Source organism: Emys orbicularis, chromosome 19 (genome assembly GCF_028017835.1).
Source record: "Emys orbicularis isolate rEmyOrb1 chromosome 19, rEmyOrb1.hap1, whole genome shotgun sequence".
In the NCBI taxonomy this organism is placed as follows: domain Eukaryota; kingdom Metazoa; phylum Chordata; order Testudines; family Emydidae; genus Emys; species Emys orbicularis.
The window spans coordinates 11,322,909-11,344,779 of NC_088701.1; the positions used below are offsets into that span (position 1 = coordinate 11,322,909).

Below are 21,871 nucleotides of genomic sequence, written 5' to 3' on the forward strand. Positions count from 1 at the left end.
CTCCAGTCAAGAGGTGCTGGACAGGATCTGTTCTCTTGCTGCACGGGGCCAGATCCTTAGTTCAGCTGCGCTCGTATCCAGCCTGGCAGAAAGGAAGGGGGATCAGAGCCATGGCCCATCTAGCCTGCCACCCCACCACGATCGCTGACTGGGGGCTCTGCTAGGAGCACATCGCTAGCTGGCCTGAGAGCAGCCTCTGAGCCACTTCCCCAAGGGGTCCTTCCACCAGCCAGTGGGTCCTGGCTCAGGGCACAGCCGTCCCATCCAATCCCCACCACTAATCCCCGTCTCTTTCCCTCGCAGAGATCCTCAGCGGCGTCATTCGCAGCGTGAAGAAGGAAGGAGAATGGAAGGTAAGCAGGCCGGGCCTGCTGCCATGGTGTCCTCCTGGGGATATGCTGTAGCCATATATTGTGCTCCTCCCCCTCCAGCCTCTTGGGATTCATTTATTCATATCTGAGGTTTTCCAGGCTGGATCAGATACCTTCTCTGTCTAGCCCATCATCCGTCTCCAGCTAGGCTTGAGTATGTCTGCCTTCCAGCTGCGCTGGATCAGACCCAGCTTGTCCAGCTAGCCCCATATCTCTCTCACACCCACACACACACCAGATCAGACCACTGGGCCCAGTGAGCCTGGTATCTCTTCCCTCCCCACCCTTACACTGGATGAGACCACAGGGCCTAGTGAGCCCGGTATCCCCTGCTGCCCCTTACAGTGAGCCAGCCTGGGTGGGAGGAGGAGCAGGAAAGCGCCAAGCATGGGGGCAGCATGCACCATTGGGCAGGCAGGTTATTGAGCCCCCGGCATGGACTGGGCTGGGGTGTGTGGAGCAGTGGGCTTGGCCGGTGCGGCAGAGGGAGCACAGGGGACTAGGTTTCCCAGTGGCTGGATCTGGTGCAGCAGGATGCTGGGCTGCACGGAGCAATGGGTTCATTCGGCACGGCAGGAAGGCGGTGGAGATGTTGGGCCGATGGCCTACAGGGCTTTCCTAGGGGAACACGGAGACTCCCCTCGTTCCATTTCTCTGTGCCCTGATCCTGGTTCTGTCCGAGGGCTGGGGAGCGGGGATCTGGTGGATCAGAGCAGGGCACTGGGAGCTAGGACTCCTGGGTTCTGTCCCTGCCTCTTGCACTCACCCTGTCACCTGGGCCAAGAGGCTGATCTCCTCCAAGCTAGGAGGATGGGACCATTCGGAACGGCCGGGTGTCCCAGGTTTGTCTCCGACATCTCGTACCAGCCACTCTGCTCGGAGCCGCTCTCCTTGTCGCTCCTCACGCAGTCCTTAGCACGGTCAGCTCAGCCAAGTGCAGGCTTGGTAACGGCCCTGCCGCTCTGCTGTGGAAGGGCTGGGCCGGGAGCCGTCGGCTCTGCCGTTAGCAGTCGCTCTGCTCCCTTGGCTGTGCCGCGGATGATGATGGTGGGTGGGTGGCTGGGCTCAGGGCAGTGACGAGCTCATCTGAAGTGGCGCACTCCCCTCTCGCTACCCCAGGTGCTGATCATGGACCACCCGAGCATGCGCATCCTCTCGTCGTGCTGCAAGATGTCCGACATCCTGGCCGAAGGCATCACGAGTGAGTGGCCTTGAACGGCGTCCCTCCCTCCTGTCTGCTCCCAGGACTCTGTCCCCACCCGCCAGGGTTCCCCTCCCCCTTGGATACACCTCACAGTCGGGGAGTTGACTTGTCTACATTCACATTTGCACCTAGTTCCCCCCTTTGCAGCCCCCTAGATGCCCTCCTTGTTATTGGTACCTTCCCAGCCAGGTCTAGTTCCCTTAGCCCGGCACTTTCAGCCCCTGGAGCTTCTTCACCGCTTTCTCAGACCCCCGTTAACTCCTCGCTGCTCCTCCCCCATGCTGCGGGCAGGGTCCTGGCAGGAGAGGGGGAATGCTGGCTCCCTGCTCCAGGGTGGAGGAGCCCTGGGGTTGAGGGGCACAGAGCTGAGCCAGCACTCTAGGGGGGTGCCCCCAGCACAGTACAGAGGGACGTTCCCTGCCTGCTCTGTACTGTGGCAGCATCGCAGCCCATGGCCCCACATCAAAGCTGCTGCTGCATTGTAGCCTGTGGAACCCCCCAGCCTGCTGCCAGCGAACATCCCTGTTCCCCTTGGCTTCCCCTCCCCCCATCCCGGTTGAGAGCGGCTGGGGCGGGTGGCTAGGACACACTGACCTGTGCCCAATGTCTGCTCTCTCCTAGTCGTGGAAGATATTAACAAGCGCCGTGAGCCAATCCCCAGCCTGGAGGCCATCTACCTGCTCAGCCCTGTGGAGAAGGTAGGAGCTCGGGCCTGGGGCAGCTGGATGGGGAGCAGGGGAGACCCCGGGGCAGCACCTAGTGCAGCCTGGAGGTGACGCTGTCCGGGGGGATGCGCAGCACAAGGTCAGGATGGGAATGGGGCCAGTAGGGGCTCCCCAAGAGGCTGTTTCCCCGGAGCTGGGCTTCGTGTTCTTTGCCATGTGAGGCACAGACTATCCCCTAGACCTCTCCGCAGTGCAGTCCCGTGGGGGTTGGACGGGAAGGTGCAGCAGGCGGAGAGAGGCAACCTCAGCTAGGCTGACCAGATAGCAAGTGTGAAAAACCGGGACAGGTGTTGGGGGGTAACAGGAGCCTATTGAAGGGGGGGGGGAAACAAATATTGCGACTGTCCCTATAAAATCGGGACATCTGGTCACCCTAAGTCCTCAGCTGAGACTCAAAGTGAAGGAGAATCGCTGAGGCAGAGGCTCAGGTAGCAGGGGCTGTGGGGGAGGAGGCTCCTGCGTCTGCAGCAGGGAGGCCAGTGGAGGGAGACCAGGGGCAGGGGGTGCTGGTAGAGTGAAGGGGAGCAGGGTGAAGCCCAGTACCCACAGGGGCTGCCCGCGGAGGGGGCGCTGTAGAAGAGGACTCCAAGCCGGGGCCTGGGGATCGGGACAGGGCAGCCAGGTCCTCACAGTTGCTTTCAAGTACCTGGAAGGGGGTTCCAAAGAGGATGGATCTAGACTGTTCTCAGTGGTAGCAGATGACAGAACAAGGAGCAATGGTCTCAAGTTGCAGTGGGGGAGGTCTAGGTTGGATATTAGGAGGGTGGTGAAGCACTGGAATGGGTTACCTAGGGAGGTGGTGGAATCTCCTTCCTTAGAGGTTTTTAAGGCCCGGCTTGACAAAGCCCTGGCTGGGATGATTTAGTTGGGGTTGGTCCTGCTTTGAGCAGGGGGTTGGACTAGATGACCTCCTGAGGTCCCTTCCAACCCTGATATTCTATGATTCTACCTGTCACAATGGCCAGTCGCGGGGTCCGAACAGCTTCCAAACCCACAGCCAGCCCGTTCGGTGCCTGCTCCTCCACCCTGCCTGGCTAGCTGGGGTGGTGAAGCTCCAGGTGCCCAGCGTGGCGCCCGGGGAGGGAGCGGGCCCTGATGGCGGCTGCTTGGGATTGCTGCTCGGCCGGCTGTTCCCTGGGCACTGCTCAGAGCCCACTTAGTATAGCTTCAAGGCCAATGCCAGGCCCCATCTGTGGCCGGGAACCAACACTTGTGTGCCAGTGAGAGACATGGCTGGGCCCTGAGGATGTCCTGGACATGGGCACTTGCTCCAGCGAGGAGAGAGCCCAGAGCCAGGGGGGTGAAAACCAGCCCACCTCCCGATGGCATCATGCTGGGCCCTGAGTCCCCAGGGGCTGGGCATGGGCTGGGCCCTTCGGGCAGCAGGGAGGGGCCTCGGCTGGTGCTGACAACCCCCCCCCTCCCCTTTGCAGTCGGTGCAGGCTCTGATCAATGACTTCCGGGGCACCCCCACCTTCAACTACAAGGCGGCTCACGTCTTCTTCATCGACAGTGAGTATCAGGGGGCAGGAGATCCCCCAGCTGGGAGCCTGGCTCGTGGCACACTGGGAGTGGGGGTGGGGGGGTCTCTCTCTGCCGGCAGGCCAGTGCGCAGCAGCCCTGATTATGCTCTGCCCTCCCGCAGGGGGATGCAGCCCCAGCAGGCCAGACCAAACAACCCCACCGATCCCTTCCCCCACTTCTCCCCCACGGGCCTGCCTCCAGCCAGCACGGCTCACAGACACCTGCAGCATGAGCCTAGAGAGGCAGCCTCTGGCTACCATTCCCAGCATGCATTGCTCCATCAGTCCCAACTGGGGTGGGGGGATGGGACACCACCAGAATACCCAGTGTGTCAGGGTCACATCTGCTTCTCCCCATTACAGCAGCAGCGGAGCCCAAGTCCCTGTTCCTCCTTGTGCATCATCCGGAGTTGTACACTCCAGTCACTTCCCCCTGTGGGGGGGCTGAGGGCAGGGTGTGAGACGGGTTAGGTAGGAGAGATTGTGGCCCCCCCCTCGCTGCTGATGCTGCAGAAGCCGAGAACCCGGCGTGACTCTGGTTCGGGGGGGCTGGACTTATCGTTGACTCCTGTGTGGCCCAGCTGGCTTGCCCAGGTTCCCCACAGGTGTGCAGCACTACTGCCCCTGCTGTGCCCGTCCTGGCCCCGTCCGTGGGGGCTGGCGCTGTGCTGGGGGTCCTCAGCCCTGTGTGTTGTACTTAAAGTACTGCACGGGATCTTTTCAGGGAGAATAAGGCAAAACACCACATTTATTAGTAATACATGTATTCACCAACACTGTATCATATATTTCACTCACACACACACACACACACACACACACACACACACACACACACACACACGCACTCTCGGTCTCGGTCTTGTTGTTGTTACCAAATAGTTGCTCCCCTTAACTGCACTGGCCAGGTGAGTTAGATGGGGGAGGGGGTGGAGCCGGGTTTCTGCCGATCCGGATCGATGCTCCCATGTGGACAAGACGAGACCCGGGGTCCTCTGCAAGACACCTCACTTTTATAGCAGCTTCCCTCTCATGCAAATCTGTACCAGATTCAAAATCTGTGTCTGTGTCCATTGGTCCTTTGTGCTGCTTCCTTCTGGGTGTTGTCCCAATGCTGCAAAGAGGTTGTTTCCAAAAGAAGGTGCTGGCTCCTAACCCCGGAGGCCGTCAGTATGTCTGCTTGTCTTTAATGAGCCCACTTGACACGTTTTATTGTCCTTGGGTCTGGCTCCCAGCCCCTCTCCAATGGTTGAGGCTGTCTGGAGGTGCTGCCTTCCATGCCTTGCTCATCCACACCTCATTCATTCAACAGGGCAATTGATTAAGAGGGGTGTTGGGAGCTCTTGTTCTACTGCTAGCAAAAAGACATTTTTCTTCTATCTTATTCTATCCTTGGGGGCTATAACATTATACCAAGGGCAATGCAAAGTTTCTACATGAGGCTTTGATACAAAGTTTCCATATACCAAGGCTCATCAATACAAGGTTTCTATATGAGGCTTTGATACAAAGTTTCATGAAAACAGGTCACACATGGGTAGACCCACCACAAGGTTATATGAAGAGGCACAATGTAAAGTCATATGAAAATTATCAGAGATTTATCTACATGTGCCTGTCACCCCCACCCACTGCCTTTGCCTTGCAGCCTGTCCTGAGCCTCTGTTCAACGAGCTGAGCAAGTCACGGATCACCAAGGCCATCAAAACCCTCAAGGAGATCAACGTGGCCTTCCTGCCCTACGAGAGCCAGGTGAGGGGTGGCCGGACTTTGGAGGAGCAGGGCCGCGGGGCAAACGGTGACATATGACACCCCACCCTAAGTGTTCGACGTGGCTCGGAGGGGGAACCTTTCCCTTCTAGGGCCCTGGGTTTGACGCCAGCACAGGGCGGCAGGGACTCACCATGGCTGCTCACACCCTGTGAGACATGGAATCGCTGGCTTAGATGTATGGGGGAGGGGGCCCTGCCTCCCTGGCTTTACCAGCTCTTACTGATGGTTTATACCAGGCGTGCAAGACAGCCCGATACTCCACACACCTGCCCTTTGCCCAACCGCCCCATCCCCTCCTTGTGTCGTCAGTGGATTTCCCCCCTCATGCCCCTGAGGGGCAGGGCTCTGTTGTCAGCCCCATTGCATTGATGGGGAAACTGAGGCACAGAGACATGTGCCTGGTCTACACACAAAAGCTTTGTTGGTATGGGTTTGTTATGGGGACATGAGAGAGAAAATCCCCCCTGTAACTGATGCAGCTGTGCTGGCAGAGCCCCTGGGTAGATGCTGTTACGCTGGCAAAGCAGTCCTTTCACCACTGTAGCTTATTTCATCTGGGGCACCAGTGCCAGCTGTGCCAAGAGAAGCTTTGGCTGGTATAAGCTAAGTGTCCGTCAGGAGGCTTTGCTGGCTCACCCGTCCCGTTGCGCCAGCAAACCCTTCGTGGGCCGATACTGTTTTATTGGTGTCCAGCACGTTTGCCCCAATGGCTCGTTCTGTTCAGCCAGTGAAATAAGCGACAGCGGCAGAAGCACGTTGATGCCGGGTTTGCCCGTGGCTACGCTGGGGCTTTTGCCAGACTAGAAGCGTGGCCATGCCCCCTCCCCCAACATTGACTTCTCCAGGGCAGAGTCACACCCCTGAGGGCACCTGGGAGTCTGCAGCCAAGTAAGGACCTGAACCTGGGGCGTCTTCATCCCAGGCTGGTGCATGAATCTCTGGGCCGCTGTCCCTCTACCACAACAGGAGTGGCTTTGGCAAAGGGATCTCTCCCTCACTAGGGCCTTGCTACGGCTCCTCCAGGCCACTGAGCAAGTGAGGGGAAATTCTGATGGGGGGATGGCATGCCTGGCAGGGCTAGCGCCATGGGGAGCAGGGTCAGAGCTGTGCCATCATTCGGGGGCAGTCAGGCCAGGAGGAGCATATCTAGGGTGAAGACTGCTTTCCGCTGCCCATGGTCCCTCCCTGGCACCCCAGGGACTGGAGGTTATGGGGGGAAGTTAGCTTGAGTGTACGGGGAACGTGTAGGGATATTAAAGAAGGTACTAACAGTGATTCCCCCAAGTGACAGTGACCCCCACATAATTTGTCCCCCACACTTTAAAATTCAACAGTTTCACCAAGTACAAAAATCTCTTGGGTCTTCTGTTAAAACTTGTAAGCTACTGTCTGTATCATAGAATCATAGAATATCAGGGTTGGAAGGAACCTCAGGAGGTCATCTAGTCCAACCCCCTGCTCAAAGCAGGACCAATTCTCAACTAAATCATCCCAGCCAGGGCTTTGTCAAGCCTGACCTTAAAAACCTCTAAGGAAGGAGATTCCACCACCTCCCTAGGTAACCCATTCCAGTGCTTCACCACCCTCCTAATGAAAAAGTTTTTCCTAATATCCAACCTAAACCACCCCAACTGCAACTTGAGACCATTACTCCTTGTTCTGTCATCAGGTACCACTGAGAACAGCCGAGCTCCATCCTCTTTGGAACCCCCCTTCAGGTAGTTGAAAGCAGCTATCAAATCCCCCCTCATTCTTCTCTTCTGGAGACTAAACAATCCCAGTTCCCTCAGCCTCTCCTCATAAGTCATGTGCTCCAGACCCCTAATCATTTTTGTTGCCCTCCGCTGGACTCTTTCCAATATTTCCACATCCTTCTTGTAGTGTGGGGCCCCAAACTGGACACAGTACTCCAGATGAGGCCTCACCAATGTCGCATAAAGGGGAACGATCACGTCCCTCGATCTGCTGGCAATGCCCCTACTTATACAGCCCAAAATGCCATTAGCCTTCTTGGCAACAAGAGCACACTGTTGACTCATATCCAGCTTCTCGTCCACTGTGACCCCTAGGTCCTCTTCTGCAGAACTGCTACCTAGCCATTCAGTCCCTAGTCTGTAACAGTGAATGGGATTCTTCCGTCCTAAGTGCAGGACTCTGCACTTGTCCTTGTTGAACCTCATCAGGTTTCTTTTGTCCCAATCCTCTAATTTGTCTAGGTCCCTCTGTATCCTATCCCTACCCTCCAGCGTATCTACCACTCCTCCCAGTTTAGTGTCATCTGCAAACTTGCTGAGAGTGCAGTCCACGCCATCCTCCAGATCATTAATGAAGATATTGAACAAAACCGGCCCCAGGACCGACCCCTGGGGCACTCCGCTTGATACCCGCTGCCAGCTAGACGTGGAGCTGTTTATCACTACCCGTTGAGCCTGACGATCTAGCCAGCTTTCTATCCACCTTACAGTCCATTCATCCATCCCATACTTCTTTAACTTGCTGGCAAGAATACTGTGGGAGACCGTATCAAAAGCTTTGCTAAAGTCAAGGAATAACACATCCACTGCTTTCCCTCATCCACAGAGTCAGTTATCTCCTCATAGAAAGCAATTAGGTTAGTCAGGCATGACTTGCCCTTGGTGAATCCATGCTGACTGTTCCTGATCACTTTCCTCTCCTCTAAGTAGAAACCATTGATTGTATCTGTCCTGTGAAAGATACTTTATTACTATATAAAACTTACAAACAAGTTAATTGACTTTGTTCTTGAAGTGAACAGTATGGCTTGGTCTACACTTACCCCCCAAGTCGAAGTAAGGTACGCAAATTCAGCTACGTGAATAACGTAGCTGAATTCGACATACCTTACTTCGAACTTACCGCGGTTCAGACGCGGTCCACACGCGGCAGGCAGGCTCCCCGTCGACTCCGCGGTACTCCTCTCGTCTAGCTGGAGTACCGCAGTCGACGGCGAGCACTTCCTGGTTCGATTTATCGCGTCCACACCAGACGCGATAAATCGAACCCGGAACTTCGATCCCCAGCCGCCGAACTAGCGCGGCAGTGTAGACATACCCTATGTTACGACCCCTGCTGTGAGCCTTAAGCCGTTAATTGACTCTGTGCACGTCAGGCAGTTTATTCTGTAATTGATACAATGTAAACAAACGCTATAAGCCGTTAAGTGACTTTCACTTCATTGTAACAGCAAGGGCTCCTAGGAACAGACCCCCACCCTCTGTGATTAAAGGGCCGGGAGTCTCAAATGAATTAGCACACACCCCGAAAGTGGTGGAGACAGTAAATTTAAAATATGGTTAAGATATGGCATGTATGTTGATGAATGCTTGATGTACATGAATGGTTAGGGAGGTGCCAGCCTAGAAAGGGAGTATCCATTGGCCGAAGAATGTGTCAAGTGGACTTATATTTACAATAAATGTGGCATCTTTGCCTTGTCCCTCTTAATATCCTGCTGGTTTTTATTCTATTGGTATAACAAACGCAAGGCGCCAGGGTCTGATCTCTGCCCCCCGCCCCCCAGGTGTACTCCCTGGACAGGCCACAGACCTTCCACAACTGCTTCAGCTCCCACCGCTCCTTGGACAAGAACAAGCAGCTGGAGATGCTGGCAGAGCAGATTGCCACATTGTGTGAAACCCTGAAGGAGTACCCGGCCATCCGCTACAGGAAGTGAGTGTGCCTGGGGGGAGGGGTACCCGACCATCCCTACAGGAAGTGAGTGTGCCCAGAGGGAGAAGGATACCTGGTCATCTCCTATAGGAAGTGCGTGTGTCCCTGTGGGAGGAGCTGTTCCTGACCGACAGGGTTTGTCTTTGCTGCAGGGACCATGAAGATAACTTCCTCCTGGCGCACGCTGTGCTGGCCAAACTCAACGCATTCAAGGCAGACAACCCCAGCATGGGAGAGGTGAGCGAGCTGTGCCGGCCACGCCCTCACCATGGGACAGAGCCGCGAGGGGAGGGGGAGTACATGAGAAGTAGAAGGAAGGAGGAGTGATTTAGAACCTGCTCGGAGATCCTGGCGGGGGGAGGGGTGGGGTCTAGACCCCCTTGGAGATCCTGAGGGCTCAGGAGAACAATAGCATTCCCTGTGTGGTTGGACTAATGGCCCCAGCCCTTCTCTAACACTGGCCGTGGGCAGATCTCAAAGTGCTCTACAAAGGCCAGTGTCCTTATTCCCTCTCTACGGATGGGGAAACCGAGGCACTGACTGGGGAAGTGTGTGCCCAGCACAATCTCTGTTTATAAACAGGGCAGTTTGGTCACAGAACTAAGCTTCGCACACAGAGTCTCTTCCACACCTGGACACTCCTGTCTGTGTGTGCTCCTACACCCATCCCCATGGTATCAGAACCTCACTAATGAATTCAGCCTCCCAGGGGAGGCAGGGGGGCCTGTGTTACAGATGGGAAACTGAGGCATGCAGGGAGTCTGTCAGAGCAGGAATAGAACCCAGCTCTCCCGCGTCTTAGCCACAAGTCAGCCCTGGCCTGTGAGCTTCCCCCAGCTCCTGCCATCCCCGTCCCACCCCCAGCAGAGGGGAGCTGCAAACCCACCCTGCCCTGGATTCTCGCATGAGAAACCCAGTGGCTCCTGTCCCCCTAGGAGAAGCAAAGTGATGTAAATTCCAAGGCCTGCCCAGATCTCTCCCTCCTGTTGCTTCTGCTCTTGCTTCCAGCCTTTCCTGAGCTGCTGGGAGGCTGTGCATCTGTGACCAACTGGGAATGTTTGTAATATCTTTTAGGAATCCGATGTGTGCCTCAGTTTCCCCTATATGTTTCATGGCTTCTCTGGCGGGGGGTGGGGAGGAAGGACTCTGAGTCATGGGGGGGCGGTGTCACTTCCCTGTCTTGGTGAAATGAAGAGAATCGGACCTAGATCAGCCTGGGGGCCAGAAAGACCGTGCCGGCTCCAATGGCTCCTGGCTGGACGCTCCCAGCAGGGAATCGGAGCAGGGCCCCCAGCTCGAGAACACAGGGTTGGGAAGGTTTGAGCTGGGGGATAAGTGGGGGAAGTTGGGAGCTCTCGCCTGAGAACTGACCAAGGTCAGACCGAGGCCTGGTCTACACGAGGCAATTGGGTCGGTGTAACTGCCTCGCTCGGGGGTATGAGAAAGGCGGCGTCACTGAAGCAGCGCAGCTGCAGTGGTTTACATGTAGACAGGCCCTGAGCGAGAGACCCGGAGCCTGAAAACAGGTTTCGCTGCAGCTCGGCCGGGCTCTGGGCTGACCAGAACGGCCTCTTGCTTTAACCTTCAGTGGGCTGGGCTGCCCGGGCTGGAGTCCAGGTGCCTAAGAAACCCGACTGTTCTGACAACGCTGGGGGAGTGGCCCTGTCACCCGGGCTGAGGGGCGTCGGGCCCTGCGGAGTGGATGGGTCTCTACCAGGGTCTGTCTCAGCTGGAATTGCTGGGCAGGGCTCATGGGGTGAAGCCCAGCGGGTCAGTCTCAGGAGGTGGGGGAGGCAGTGTGGCCTGTCCTGGAGGAAGAGAGATACCTGTTGGGGTCTGGCACAGCAAAGGGCTTCCTCCCAGAGACTTCCCTAGCTGGGGCCCTGGCACCGACCCTGTGGATCCATGAGCGCACTTTTCCTCTCTACTTTCCCATCCACCGAGGCAGTGTTGCCTAGTGGCTAGAGCCCTGGACTGGGACGGGAGACCCGGGTTCTATTCCAGCTGGGTGACCTTGAGCAAGTCACCTCCCCTATTTGTGCCTCAGTTTCCCCATCTGTAAAATGGGGATAATGATACCAGTCTCGGGCAGGGGGGCCCCCTCTGGGATAGCTGGCTGCCATGGCACAGACGCTCTGTAACTCACAGCTGGCAGCACAGGCCTGCCTCCAAAGGGGAGCCTGGCACACACCTGGCTGCCCAAACCATCTACCCAGGGAAGGGATTGACAGCATGCTTGTTAACCACTGGAGCTACTTGCTGCAGCAGAGCTGGTTCCAGCCTGCAGCCCCCGTCTGATCTGTGCTATTCTCAGGAGCTGAGAGCGGTGCTGGGGAGGGCAAAGTCCTGCTCTGTGCACACCCTGCTCCTCTGAGCCCCCCAGGGATATTCCTGAGACCCTTGCCAAGCCTCCCTGTCACAGGTGTCAGCACTATCCCTATGTTACACGGAGGAAACTGAGGCATGGAGCAGCGTGCCATGAGTAGGTGGCAAAGGCAGGAATAGGAGCCAGGAGTCCAGACAGCACGCCCACCGCAGGACCGGGAGTGCTGACTCAAGCCCCTGCTCTCAATGCAGTGCTGGCTCCATGCTGCACAATCCCGGCTGGCCAGTCCAGTGTGCCCCCGCCTTGCCAGCTGGCGCAGAACCCCAGGGACTCTTGTAGCATGGCCTCTAGCAGTCAGGTCTCCAAAGCCACCCAGCCCACGGTCACGGCGCCCTGGGGCCTTGTCTGCACTAGTCCCTCTTGCCTTGATGTTTCCCAGCTGCCAGCCCTGAGGGGTAGCTGGCCCAGGCAGTGCTGTGGCACTCACCAGTGCACTAAGCGCCCCTCTGTTCTGGGGGGTGACCTGGTGGTTACGCCAGCCCCCATCTGCACTCGGGGATCCCTCCAGCTGAGCTGAACTGGCAAAGGTGTGAGCAGAGTCCGGGAGGGGCGCTGGGCATAGCAACCCCCCCAGGCTGGGTAGTGCTGGAGAGGAATGATGGTGCCAGTTCTGGGTTCATGTCCCTGCTCTGCCACAGACTTCCTGTGTGACCTTGGGTGAGTCACCCTGCCCCTCTGGGCCTCCATCCCCCTCTGCAATGGGGTGACAGCCCTGCCCAGCCCCACGTGCATGGGGGGGGGGGGGGGCAGGATGCAGCAGTGATAGGGAGGTGTCCTGATGCTACAGTGATGGCCAGATACTCCCCTGGGAGAGGCACTCCCCTGTCAGCCTCAACCCATTTACCCAGAGGCTGTGGAGAGCTGCCAGGCGAGTGGGTGGTGGCTGGTCCGACTTTCTGCTCTGGCCATGTACTGAGGTTGGACAGTTGTGGAAGCATCGGGCTGTACGTCCACAGCCCCCCGGCTGCACAGACAGCCCCCCGGCTGTCTGTGCTACCAGCGAAGGGCAGATGCAGCCTCTTGCCGAGGTGCTCCTGGGTGGGCTTGGGTTCCACTGGGGCTGCTGGAGCTGGTTTCAGAGCAGTCTGCCATGGGAGCGCAGGGCTGGTCTCATATCGCCACCTGCTGCCCAAAGAGGGCAGTGCATGCTGATCAGGCAAGGAGTGGGGGCTGGGCCAGTCCCCCAATGATGTGGGTCTGAGATGCTGACCATTTGAGTGGTCTCTGTCCAACTGGATGCTGGAGGCCACCCAGGCTGGGAGCGGGGAGCTAGAGCCTCATATGGGGTCCCAGCTCAGATGCAAGGTGGGGCATAGGGATAACGTCCCATTGTCCCCCTCTGGGACTTTGTATCGAAGAGTCTCTAGTGTTAGTTAATGATAGACTAGCCAAGGTCTTCTGGTCTAGTGTATCCCCACCCCCCTCACGGCATATGGGGCAAGGGGCAATTGGGGGGCTGCGTTGTAAGGGGCATGCTCCCATTGGTGGAGAGGCACGAGCAGAGAGCGTGCTTGGGGGAGTGGCCATTGCTATTTGCACGAGGGGCAGGTGGCCTGTCCCTGCAGGGGGCGTTGCAGCGCAGCTGGGTGGGGAGCTCTCCCTGTCGGTCAGGGCGGGACCCCAGGGCACGTCTCAGCTAGCTTGGGGGGTGTCTCCTGGCTTCCCCCTGGGGTTGGGGTCTGGGCCGCAGAGAGGGCGGGTGGTGAAGTTTCAGGCCACCAGGGCCCATTGGATTGTGCCGTGTGAGCCAGGCCAGGATCCCTCCACCGGAGCAGGGGGTGACGGGTCTCTCTCTCCTTTGCCCCAGGGCCCCGACAAAGCCCGCTCTCAGCTGCTGATCGTGGACCGGAGCTTTGACCTGGTGTCTCCACTACTGCATGAGCTCACCTTCCAGGCCATGGCCTACGACCTGCTCAGCATCGAGAACGACACCTACAAGTAGGGCCTGGCTGCCAGCAGGGGGCGCCCCGCACTCCTCCTCAGGCGGGCTGGGGGGGGATGTGATCCAGGGACCTGCATTGCTCCGCAGCCCCCGCTCTCGGGGGAGGGGTGCCGCAGCCTGACCCCGTCTCCCCTCCCCTGCAGGTACGAGACGACGGGCATCAGCGATTCGAGGGAGAAGGAGGCGCTGCTGGACGAAGACGACGAACTCTGGGTGCAGCTACGCCACATGCACATCGCTGACGTCTCCAAGTGAGCGTGCTCAGCCCCGCCCCTGACACGCCCCTCCGTGCCCCGCCCATCCCCCCTGGACATACCCCCTCCATGCCCCGCCCAGGACTAGAACCCACCTCCTTCCCCCAGCCAACACACCACTCTGTGCCCTGCCTAGTACTGGGACCCGCTACCCCCCCTTCGGCACACCTCTCCCCTCCCCGCCCAGTGCCGGGACCTCCCCCCCCTCGGACACACCTCTCCCACCCAGTGCCAGGACCCTCCACTCCGTTGACGCACCTCTCACCTTCTTTTTCAGTTCCAGGAATTCCCCCATCTTCCCCTTCGGACACACCCCTCCCCTTCCCTTCCCACCCACTGGAACCCCACTCCCCCTTGGATACACTCCTCTCCCACCCAGTGCTGGGGCCCGTCCCTCAGACCTGCTCCTCTCTGAGTGCTGAGACCCCCTGGACCCAGCCCCTCTCCCCAAAGGACCCCTGAGCGCTCCCTTCCAGAGCAACTGTCTTCATCGCCTCTCGGGGATCCCCCTGGACACTGTCTTCCCCCGATCCCAGGATCTCCCCATGCACCTCACAGCCCCTTGAGTGAGTCCCTCACCGACCTCCTGCTGGGCCTGCCACTGCCCCCAGACCCCCCCAGCAGGGTGCCAGGAGCCTCCAGGGATGCACTGAACTCTCTGCCTTGGGGTAACTTGGGAAGAGGCACCCCCCACATGCCCCATCTGAGGCTGTCGAGGCAGAGAACCCTGGTGCCCGTGGGGCGGGGGCTCCATCCCCTGTAGCATAGGACAGGGCACCCTCTACCTCCAATGCAGTGCCTGGTTCTGGCCTGACCCCTCTCCCTTCTGCAGGAAGGTGACCGAGCTGCTGCGCACCTTCTGTGAGAGCAAGAGGCTGACCACGGACAAGGTGCGACAGGGGCTGGGGGGGAGCGATTGGGGAATCCAGCCCAGAGGGATGGGAGGGCCCACCTCACAGCCACTGATGGGGAGGGGAGGCTGCCCTGCTGCCCCAAGAGGGGTTGCCACGTGGGGGGGGGGGCTGTCCCATTGCTCCCAGGGTTTGCCTGTAAAGGGCTAAGAGGTGGGGTCAGACAGCAGGATCGGGGCCGCCCAGGGAGAGCTGCAGGGAGCCAATACTGGCATCTCCCCGGCCCGCTGCCGCTTTACACCCGGGGGGGCGCTCGGGTTGCGGGGCTCCCGGCTTGTTCCAGCTGGCCTGGGAAGAGCAGGTCTAACACAAGCCGCGGCCACACTGGGCCTGTGCCACCCGATTTTGAACATGGCCTGAGTGACCCGCCCTGGAACACGTGGCTGGACTGCTGCAGCTGTCCCCGGGCAAGGCCTCTGCCCTGAAGGGGGCGTCGTGCGCTGGGAGGGGCCAGGATCTCATCACCCACCTCCCCCCAGGCCAACATCAAGGACCTGTCCCAGATCCTGAAGAAGATGCCCCAGTACCAGAAAGAGCTGAACAAGGTAACAGGAACGGGGCTGTTGGTGGGCGGGGGGCAGGGCATTCAGTGGGACTGATGGGGGGGGTAGGGTGCTCTGTGGGGCTGGTGAGGGACAGTAGGGACTCCCTGGGGGGCAGGGCACTCTGGGGAGCTCTGTGCAGGGCTAGGCAGGAGCCCTGCCCCAGTGATGGGACCACCTTACTGCCTGATGAGCTGCTGACCTGTCCCTTCAGGCAGAGCCATTTTCCCCCCAGGTGCTGTGTGGTACCATGGGCAGCAGCCTGCCCGTCAGTGCCCAGAGCTGCCACATTAGCCCCAGCAATGGCAGCCCTTGGGTAACGCCCACGCCTTGCTGCTGCAGCTCTTGGGAGAGGGCCTTGGTGGGCTTCCAAACCAGCCCGTTGGAGCCACTCCTGGTGCCACTGGGCCATGTGCCAACAGAAAGCTCCTGGCCACTGGCACAGGTACCCCAACACCTGCTGGTCTCCAAGCCCCCGACTTCATGATGACTAACAGAGAAGCCGTGGTCTGTTTTAGAAGCTGCTTCCTCCTCATGATCCTCCCCTCCAGCTGCCCCACTCCACCCCAGAGGTGGCTGCACATCAGTGCTGGGCAAAACAATCCCTATATACTCGGCTGACACAGCCGATTGGGGCCCTCCTTGGGGGTTGGGAGGGTGCAGGTGCTCTGGATCAAGCGGTGATGCGGTAAACTCCCCCCTGTCCCGGTCTCTCCCCGCAGTACTCCACGCACCTGAACCTGGCCGAGCACTGCATGCGGCACTTCAAAGGGACGGTGGAGAAGCTGTGCAGCGTGGAGCAGGTGGGTCTGTGGGCAGAGCCTGGCTGGGGGGCAGAGTCTGGCTCATGGACTCAGCCCAGAGAAAGGGGTCCCAGACCCGCAGGCTCGCTGGAGCCAGGGCCAGCCTCCCCCCCTCCCCCCCAGAACCGGGGGTGCAGAAGGGGGATATGGAGCTTGTGTTACTCCCTGGGGGCCCATTGCTCACCCCAGGGGGAGCTGACCCTAGGGAGGAGGGGGGCCTGGCACAGGGGGTAGGCAAGCTGTGGGTCGTGGGGCCGTCACGTCTCTCATCCCACCGCGGGGGCGGGAGAAAGCGGAGCGGCCTGACCTGGGTCTTGTGTGTGCGCCCCCCTCCCCCCCAGTACCTGGCCATGGGGACGGACGTGGACGGGGAGAAGATCAAGGACCCCATGAAGATCATCGTGCCTGTCCTGCTGGACCCCAGCGTGCAGGCCTATGACAAGATCCGCATCATCCTGCTCTACATCTTCCTGAAGAACGGTAACGCCACAGGCCTGCAGGGGGCAGCACTGGGGGGTCTGCTGTTGCAGGGTGCGCTCCTGGAGGCAGGGCCCAGGCCTGTGGGGCTGGGGGGAAATAGCACTGCTCAGACTGGCACGTCCCTCAGCCATGCAGGGCGCCTCCCAGCCAGCCGCTTCCCGGGGCCTGTGTCCAGCCTGGTTCTACGGCCCTGTCTCCCCTCTGCCCACCTCTCGGTGCCTGCGAGCCAGCCAGTGTGCCGCGCCCACGCTCTGCACTGCCCCCTGGGGTCGGACCTGGCGGCCTTTGCTGCCCGCTGCTGCCTTCCGAGCAGTGTCCGCCCTCCACGCTCCCCCCAGCCCGTTCTCTGCAGGGAGGGGGGAAGGAGACGCATGCCCCGAGCGGCCCCACGGCGCGTTCTCCGCAGGTAGGGGGGACATCCCTCCCTTCCTGCAGGCTGTTCAGATACCATGTTCTGTCTCTGAGCCCCCTGCGACCACTTCCCTGCCCAACCCTTGTGTTATCCCTGTACCAGCTCCCTGCTTCTTGCTGCATCTAGCCCCTTCCCCCAGCTCACTAGGGCCTGGGGAACCTCCCTCACCCTGACACTTGGCACAGTCCCTCTTCCCCCATCAGTTCCTGCCCCATGCTGTCTCGGTGGGGCAGGGCCCTGCTCCGGGGCCCTTCCTGTAACCCTGCTCAGGCATTGCCCCTGCGCCCACTGCCCAGGCCAGGGTGCCCTCATGTGGCTCCTCTGGCTGCCCAGTTTCCTGGCCAGGGGGCGCTGTGGAGTTGCCAGGCCTCCCCGTCAGCACTAAGCAGCAGTAAATGGTTTCCAGGTTTGCCCTCCCTCCAGCTCAAGGCCTCACACCCTTAAAGAGCCAGGCCTCGGCTCTGACACTGCACCTGACTGGCCGCAGGAGGGGGAGCCCAGATCGGGGAGGGGGGCTCCCACTGCACTGCCAGGGGGAGCTAGAGAGACCCCAGCGCCCGAGAGAATCTGTGGAGGGAGGAGCAGCAAGGACCTGAATTCAATCATTAACTACGTGGGGTCCAGTGGGCTAGAGCTGGGGGGCTGGGAGCCAGGACTCCTGGGTTCTATCCCCAGCTCTGGGAGGGGTAGGAAGAGCAGGATCTCAGGGTTTGATCAGGGAACTAGGACTCCTGGGGCCATGGACTGAATGTGCCAAGGCTGTGGGTGCGTCCCAGGGGTGCTGGCGCTGACCTGTCTCTCCCCATGCAGGTGTGGGCGAGGAGAACCTCACCAAGCTGATCCAGCATGCCAACATCCAGCAGCAGAGCAACATCATCCACAACATGCAGTTCCTGGGCACCTCCCTCACGCCTGGGGTAAGGGACTGGGGCCAGGAGCCAGCAGCTGTACCCATGGCAGGGGGTATATCTGTGCTGCACAGGGGAGCCCAGGCCATCCTGGGGGTGCCCCCTATGGCAGTGACCTACTCCCAGCACAGAGGTGACCTCTTCTCCTGTACAGTGGGGTGACGCCCTCCCCATATGGGGGTGACCCCCCAGATACTCCTCATCTGGGGTGACCTCTTCTGCCCTTCAGATCGCCGGGGGCTGGAGCTGGTGACCACTGCATGGGGTGGTCCTTCCAGCCTGAGCGTCTGCAGCGAATGGGGGGAAACAGCTCTGTTCTCCCATCAGTCTCTCTCTCTCTCTCTCTCTCTCTCTCTCTCTCTCTCTCGCTCAGTGATCCATTCTGTTCTTTTCTCTGTCTCTCCCCTGCCAGCCCGGCTGGAGCGACTCAGGTAGGCTGAGCTCTCCCTGTCTGCCCCCGTTCCCACCCCGCACCCCCTCCCTGCTGCCTCTCACCCCCTCTCCCTTCCTCCTTCAGAGTGGGCAGCTGCGACCCGAGAGGAAGTTGCGGCTGGAGTCCACCTACCAGCTCTCCCGCTGGACCCCCAGGCTCAAGGACGTCATGGAGGTACCCGGCCGTCTGCTTCCTGGCCTTGGGGGTGGGGGGTCACACCTGGCAGGCTGGGCCCAAGCGGGAGGGGTTGGTTTGGGGTCAGCCATGTGTAGAGCCCTGCAAATCTGTTTCTGCGGATAGTGAATCGGCTGCAGATACAACCGTGCAGGGCTCTACTCCCCAGCAGCGCCTGGCCCGCGGGGTCCGGCTCAGGCATCCCGGGGCACACAGCATGCTCGGGGCCAGTGGCTGGGCGACAGGTCGGAGTCGGCGCAGTCCGGCACCCACTCCCCTTGCCGCGCTGCTTCCTGTCCAGCAGCTCGAGCAGCACCAGCGTCCCCACCAGCTCCTGGGCAACAGGATTTGGGATTGGGGCGGGTGGGGCCCCGGCACTCCACCCCACAGTGATGCAACGTGCTCTGCTGCTGCCATGTGCTGTCGCTGCTTGTGATCCCCCCCCAGGAGCAGCACATGATGAGACACCCCTTCCCCCAGCCCCTGCCCCCTCCACGCTGCCCCTTACCCCCAGTCCCCATCCTCGCGCTGCCTCTTCCCTGCAAGTCCCCTTCCCCCCCTCGCTAGCCCTTGTGAGGGCTTGCTGCTGAGGGTCAGGATGCGGTTACAGGTAAAAGACGGCTAGTGGATCGCGGGTTGATGCACAACCACATTTTTGTATCCGTGCAGGGCTCTAGCCATGTGAACCATCAGAGAGGCCTCTCCTGCTGCCATCCTTAGGGGTCTTAAATCATAGACATGAGTGCAGGGGAGTTGTCTTACCCGGTGCTGAGATGCTGCCACCTCTGGGGTGGAGCACGGGCGGTTTATACAGGGGTCCCTCACCGGGGCTGAATTCTTCCTGAGGCGTGGCAGGCAGCTGTTAACAGCCGCACAGCAGCACTGCCCGAGAGTCTAGGGCAGGAGGTGATCAGCGTGCGGGGCTGGAAGTGCAGGGGATCCAGGCAGCACACTGTCATGACTGGCACTGGAATCTGAATGGCCGGCAGGGTCCTTGTCCTAACCTCCAGTGAGGAGCAGCTGTTTGACATTCATCTGAAGGACGAATTGGTCACTGACTGCCAGGGGAGAGCGCCCCCTGCTGAGCTCTCCACCCGCTCCCTGCAGTATAGCGCTCCCTAGTGCTGCACTGGGGTTATAGAGCACCCTCTGCTGACTCACTAGCACCCCCCCAGCGGCTTCTCCTTAGAGGTCTCCCATCCAAGCGCTGCCTGGGCCCAAACCTGCTTAGCCTGTGAGAGGTGACATGGTCACTTCTTCCCCCCATCCTTGCTGGGGGCACTCCTCAAGGTGAAGGTGGGGGTGAGGGAGGGATGGAGGAGGACACTTAGTTGCCTTCAACCTACTGGCTTGGGGCTCCTCCAGACAGACAGACAGACAGACACACACACACACACACACACACACACACACCCGTCCCTGGCAGATCACAGGCAGGGGCTCCCAGACCCCTGCTCCAGCGCTGTGATGGTTCCTACGGCGGGATTTTGGGGCAGGCAGTTGTGGTAGCCTCATTCCAGTGCCTAATCCAATCAGGGGTGCCGCCCCTCTGCGCCAGCCGCAGCTCGGCAGGCCTTAAGCTTCCCCGTACAACTCAACGCAGCAGATTAATGTAAAAGCCCGTATTATGTGGCATTAGGATGTATCGTAGCCTGTGCCCCCTGCGTGGCTGGGACACACCTCATGGGGCAAGAGGCAGGGCCTGGATCTGCCCGCAGCAGGGAGGGGCACTGAGGGCAGCCCCCTGCCTCCCCTCCCCCTCCCTGCCCCCCCAAGTGAGGGGCCCTGGATCCAGCTGCAGGAGGTCTCTGCTCTCCCCATAACGGTGGATGGGTGGGGAGTTCACAGCAGGGCACTGAGCAGCTGAGGGGGATGTGGGGGAGCATCACAGGAGGAGTCAGCGTGCTCTTTGTTGGCTCCCCATGCCCCACCCTGGAAAGGGGGCCCCAGGCTGCTCTCCCCAGGGACTGTCAATCATTCAGTAAGGAGCCTTCCCAGCCCCTCCCCACAATGGGGCCCGGCTTGGCTCCCATGTCCGAGGTTCCTGCTGCTTGGCCCCTGCTGACCTGTTCCCCACCACCCCCAGGACACCATTGAGGACAAATTGGACAAGAAGCTGTGGCCCTTCGTGTCAGACCCAGTCCCTGCCGCCAGCCCCCAGGCTGTTGTCAGGTAAGGCTGAGCCTGGCTGGGCTGTGGGGGGCAGAGCCCTGACACACACACCCCAGGTGTAGGAGCCTCTGTGCGTGGCCAGGACCTAGCCCTCTATGGTGGGGGGGGTGCCCAACAGCCTGGAGCCCTTAACCCCCTCTCACCATGTCCCCCGCACCCCAGCAGTCCCTCAACACACCAGGGCCCAGGATGGAGGAAAGGGACTCGCTGGGCTCTAGACGCCGCCACCCTGCCCTACTCCCTCTTGCCTGCTTTGGGTCTCCTGTCCCACTGCCTTGGGCAGGGCCTGCCCCCCAGCCTCTTCCAGGCCCTGTCCCTCCACGTGGCATTCCCCCAGCGAGTCCCTGGTATCCACACAACCCCTCTCCCCCCCAGTGCCTGCTTCGGGCAGTGCCTACTCTTCCACCTGGCATTCCCTCAGTGAGCCCCTGGTATCCACACTGCCCCTCTCTCCCCGCAGCGCCCGCTTCGGGCATTGGCACAAGAACAAGCCAGCGGCCGAGTACCGGACGGGCCCGCGCCTCATCATCTACGTGCTGGGTGGGGTGTCCATGTCTGAGATGCGCTGTGCCTATGAAGTGACCCAGGCCACGGAGGGCAAGTGGGAGGTGGTGATCGGTGAGTGGGGTGAGCCCTGGGGGGAAGGGTGGCTGGAATGCCCAGGTCAGGGACAGTCAGGACCCCCCCTGGGAGGGGGAGACCCTAGAACTTCCTGCCCAGCACCCGCAGGGCGCCTATGCCACCCTCTGTCCTCCCGCACCCGGGGGCCTGGGAACAGATGCACTTGTCCCACCTGCCCGCAGCCCCACATGGCCTGTATCTGGCCACCTGATCTCCTGGCCTCTGGCTCACCAGGCCCCTCCTGGCCTCTGGCTCACCAGGGACCATGTAGGGGGGCCCAGTCAGACACCCCCAGTAACACCCATAGGTATATGGCTCACCCCCTGCACACACCTCTCTGAGACCCAAGGGTGAGGAACGCTGTCAGTGGGTGGGGTGGATTCTTGCCTGGATGTGTAGGGTACCGCAGCACAAGGGGTGTGGTGCCAGGATAGGGGGGATGGGGGGCAGGAGACAGCCCCTCCCCCCCTGCACTAGAGCAGGGTCCAGCTGCAAGGATGGGGGAGATGGTGATGCCAGCCTTATGCCCGCCCCACTGTGCCCACCA

At 60.2% G+C, this 21,871-nt stretch overlaps 1 protein-coding gene and 1 pseudogene across 1 annotated transcript in view; both read left to right on the forward strand.

Moving 5' to 3' along the window:
- LOC135891988 (adhesion G protein-coupled receptor E2-like) overlaps positions 1–21,871 on the forward strand; it is a 1,091,233-nt pseudogene that overhangs the window by 376,080 nt on the left and 693,282 nt on the right.
- The window catches only part of LOC135891558 (syntaxin-binding protein 2-like), a 44,607-nt gene that overhangs the window by 21,472 nt on the left and 1,264 nt on the right, over positions 1–21,871 (forward strand). Inside the window, exons 2-18 of the mRNA XM_065419122.1 lie at positions 304–353; positions 1,491–1,572; positions 2,197–2,273; positions 3,734–3,812; positions 5,472–5,575; positions 9,138–9,286; positions 9,439–9,523; positions 13,480–13,610; positions 13,758–13,865; positions 14,701–14,758; positions 15,259–15,324; positions 16,044–16,124; positions 16,466–16,604; positions 17,827–17,933; positions 18,442–18,531; positions 20,618–20,703; positions 21,164–21,321. Of these exons, the coding sequence (XP_065275194.1) occupies positions 1,500–1,572; positions 2,197–2,273; positions 3,734–3,812; positions 5,472–5,575; positions 9,138–9,286; positions 9,439–9,523; positions 13,480–13,610; positions 13,758–13,865; positions 14,701–14,758; positions 15,259–15,324; positions 16,044–16,124; positions 16,466–16,604; positions 17,827–17,933; positions 18,442–18,531; positions 20,618–20,703; positions 21,164–21,321 (1,591 nt within the window). The 5' untranslated portion in view covers positions 304–353; positions 1,491–1,499. The remainder of the gene's footprint in view (positions 1–303; positions 354–1,490; positions 1,573–2,196; positions 2,274–3,733; positions 3,813–5,471; positions 5,576–9,137; positions 9,287–9,438; positions 9,524–13,479; positions 13,611–13,757; positions 13,866–14,700; positions 14,759–15,258; positions 15,325–16,043; positions 16,125–16,465; positions 16,605–17,826; positions 17,934–18,441; positions 18,532–20,617; positions 20,704–21,163; positions 21,322–21,871) is intronic.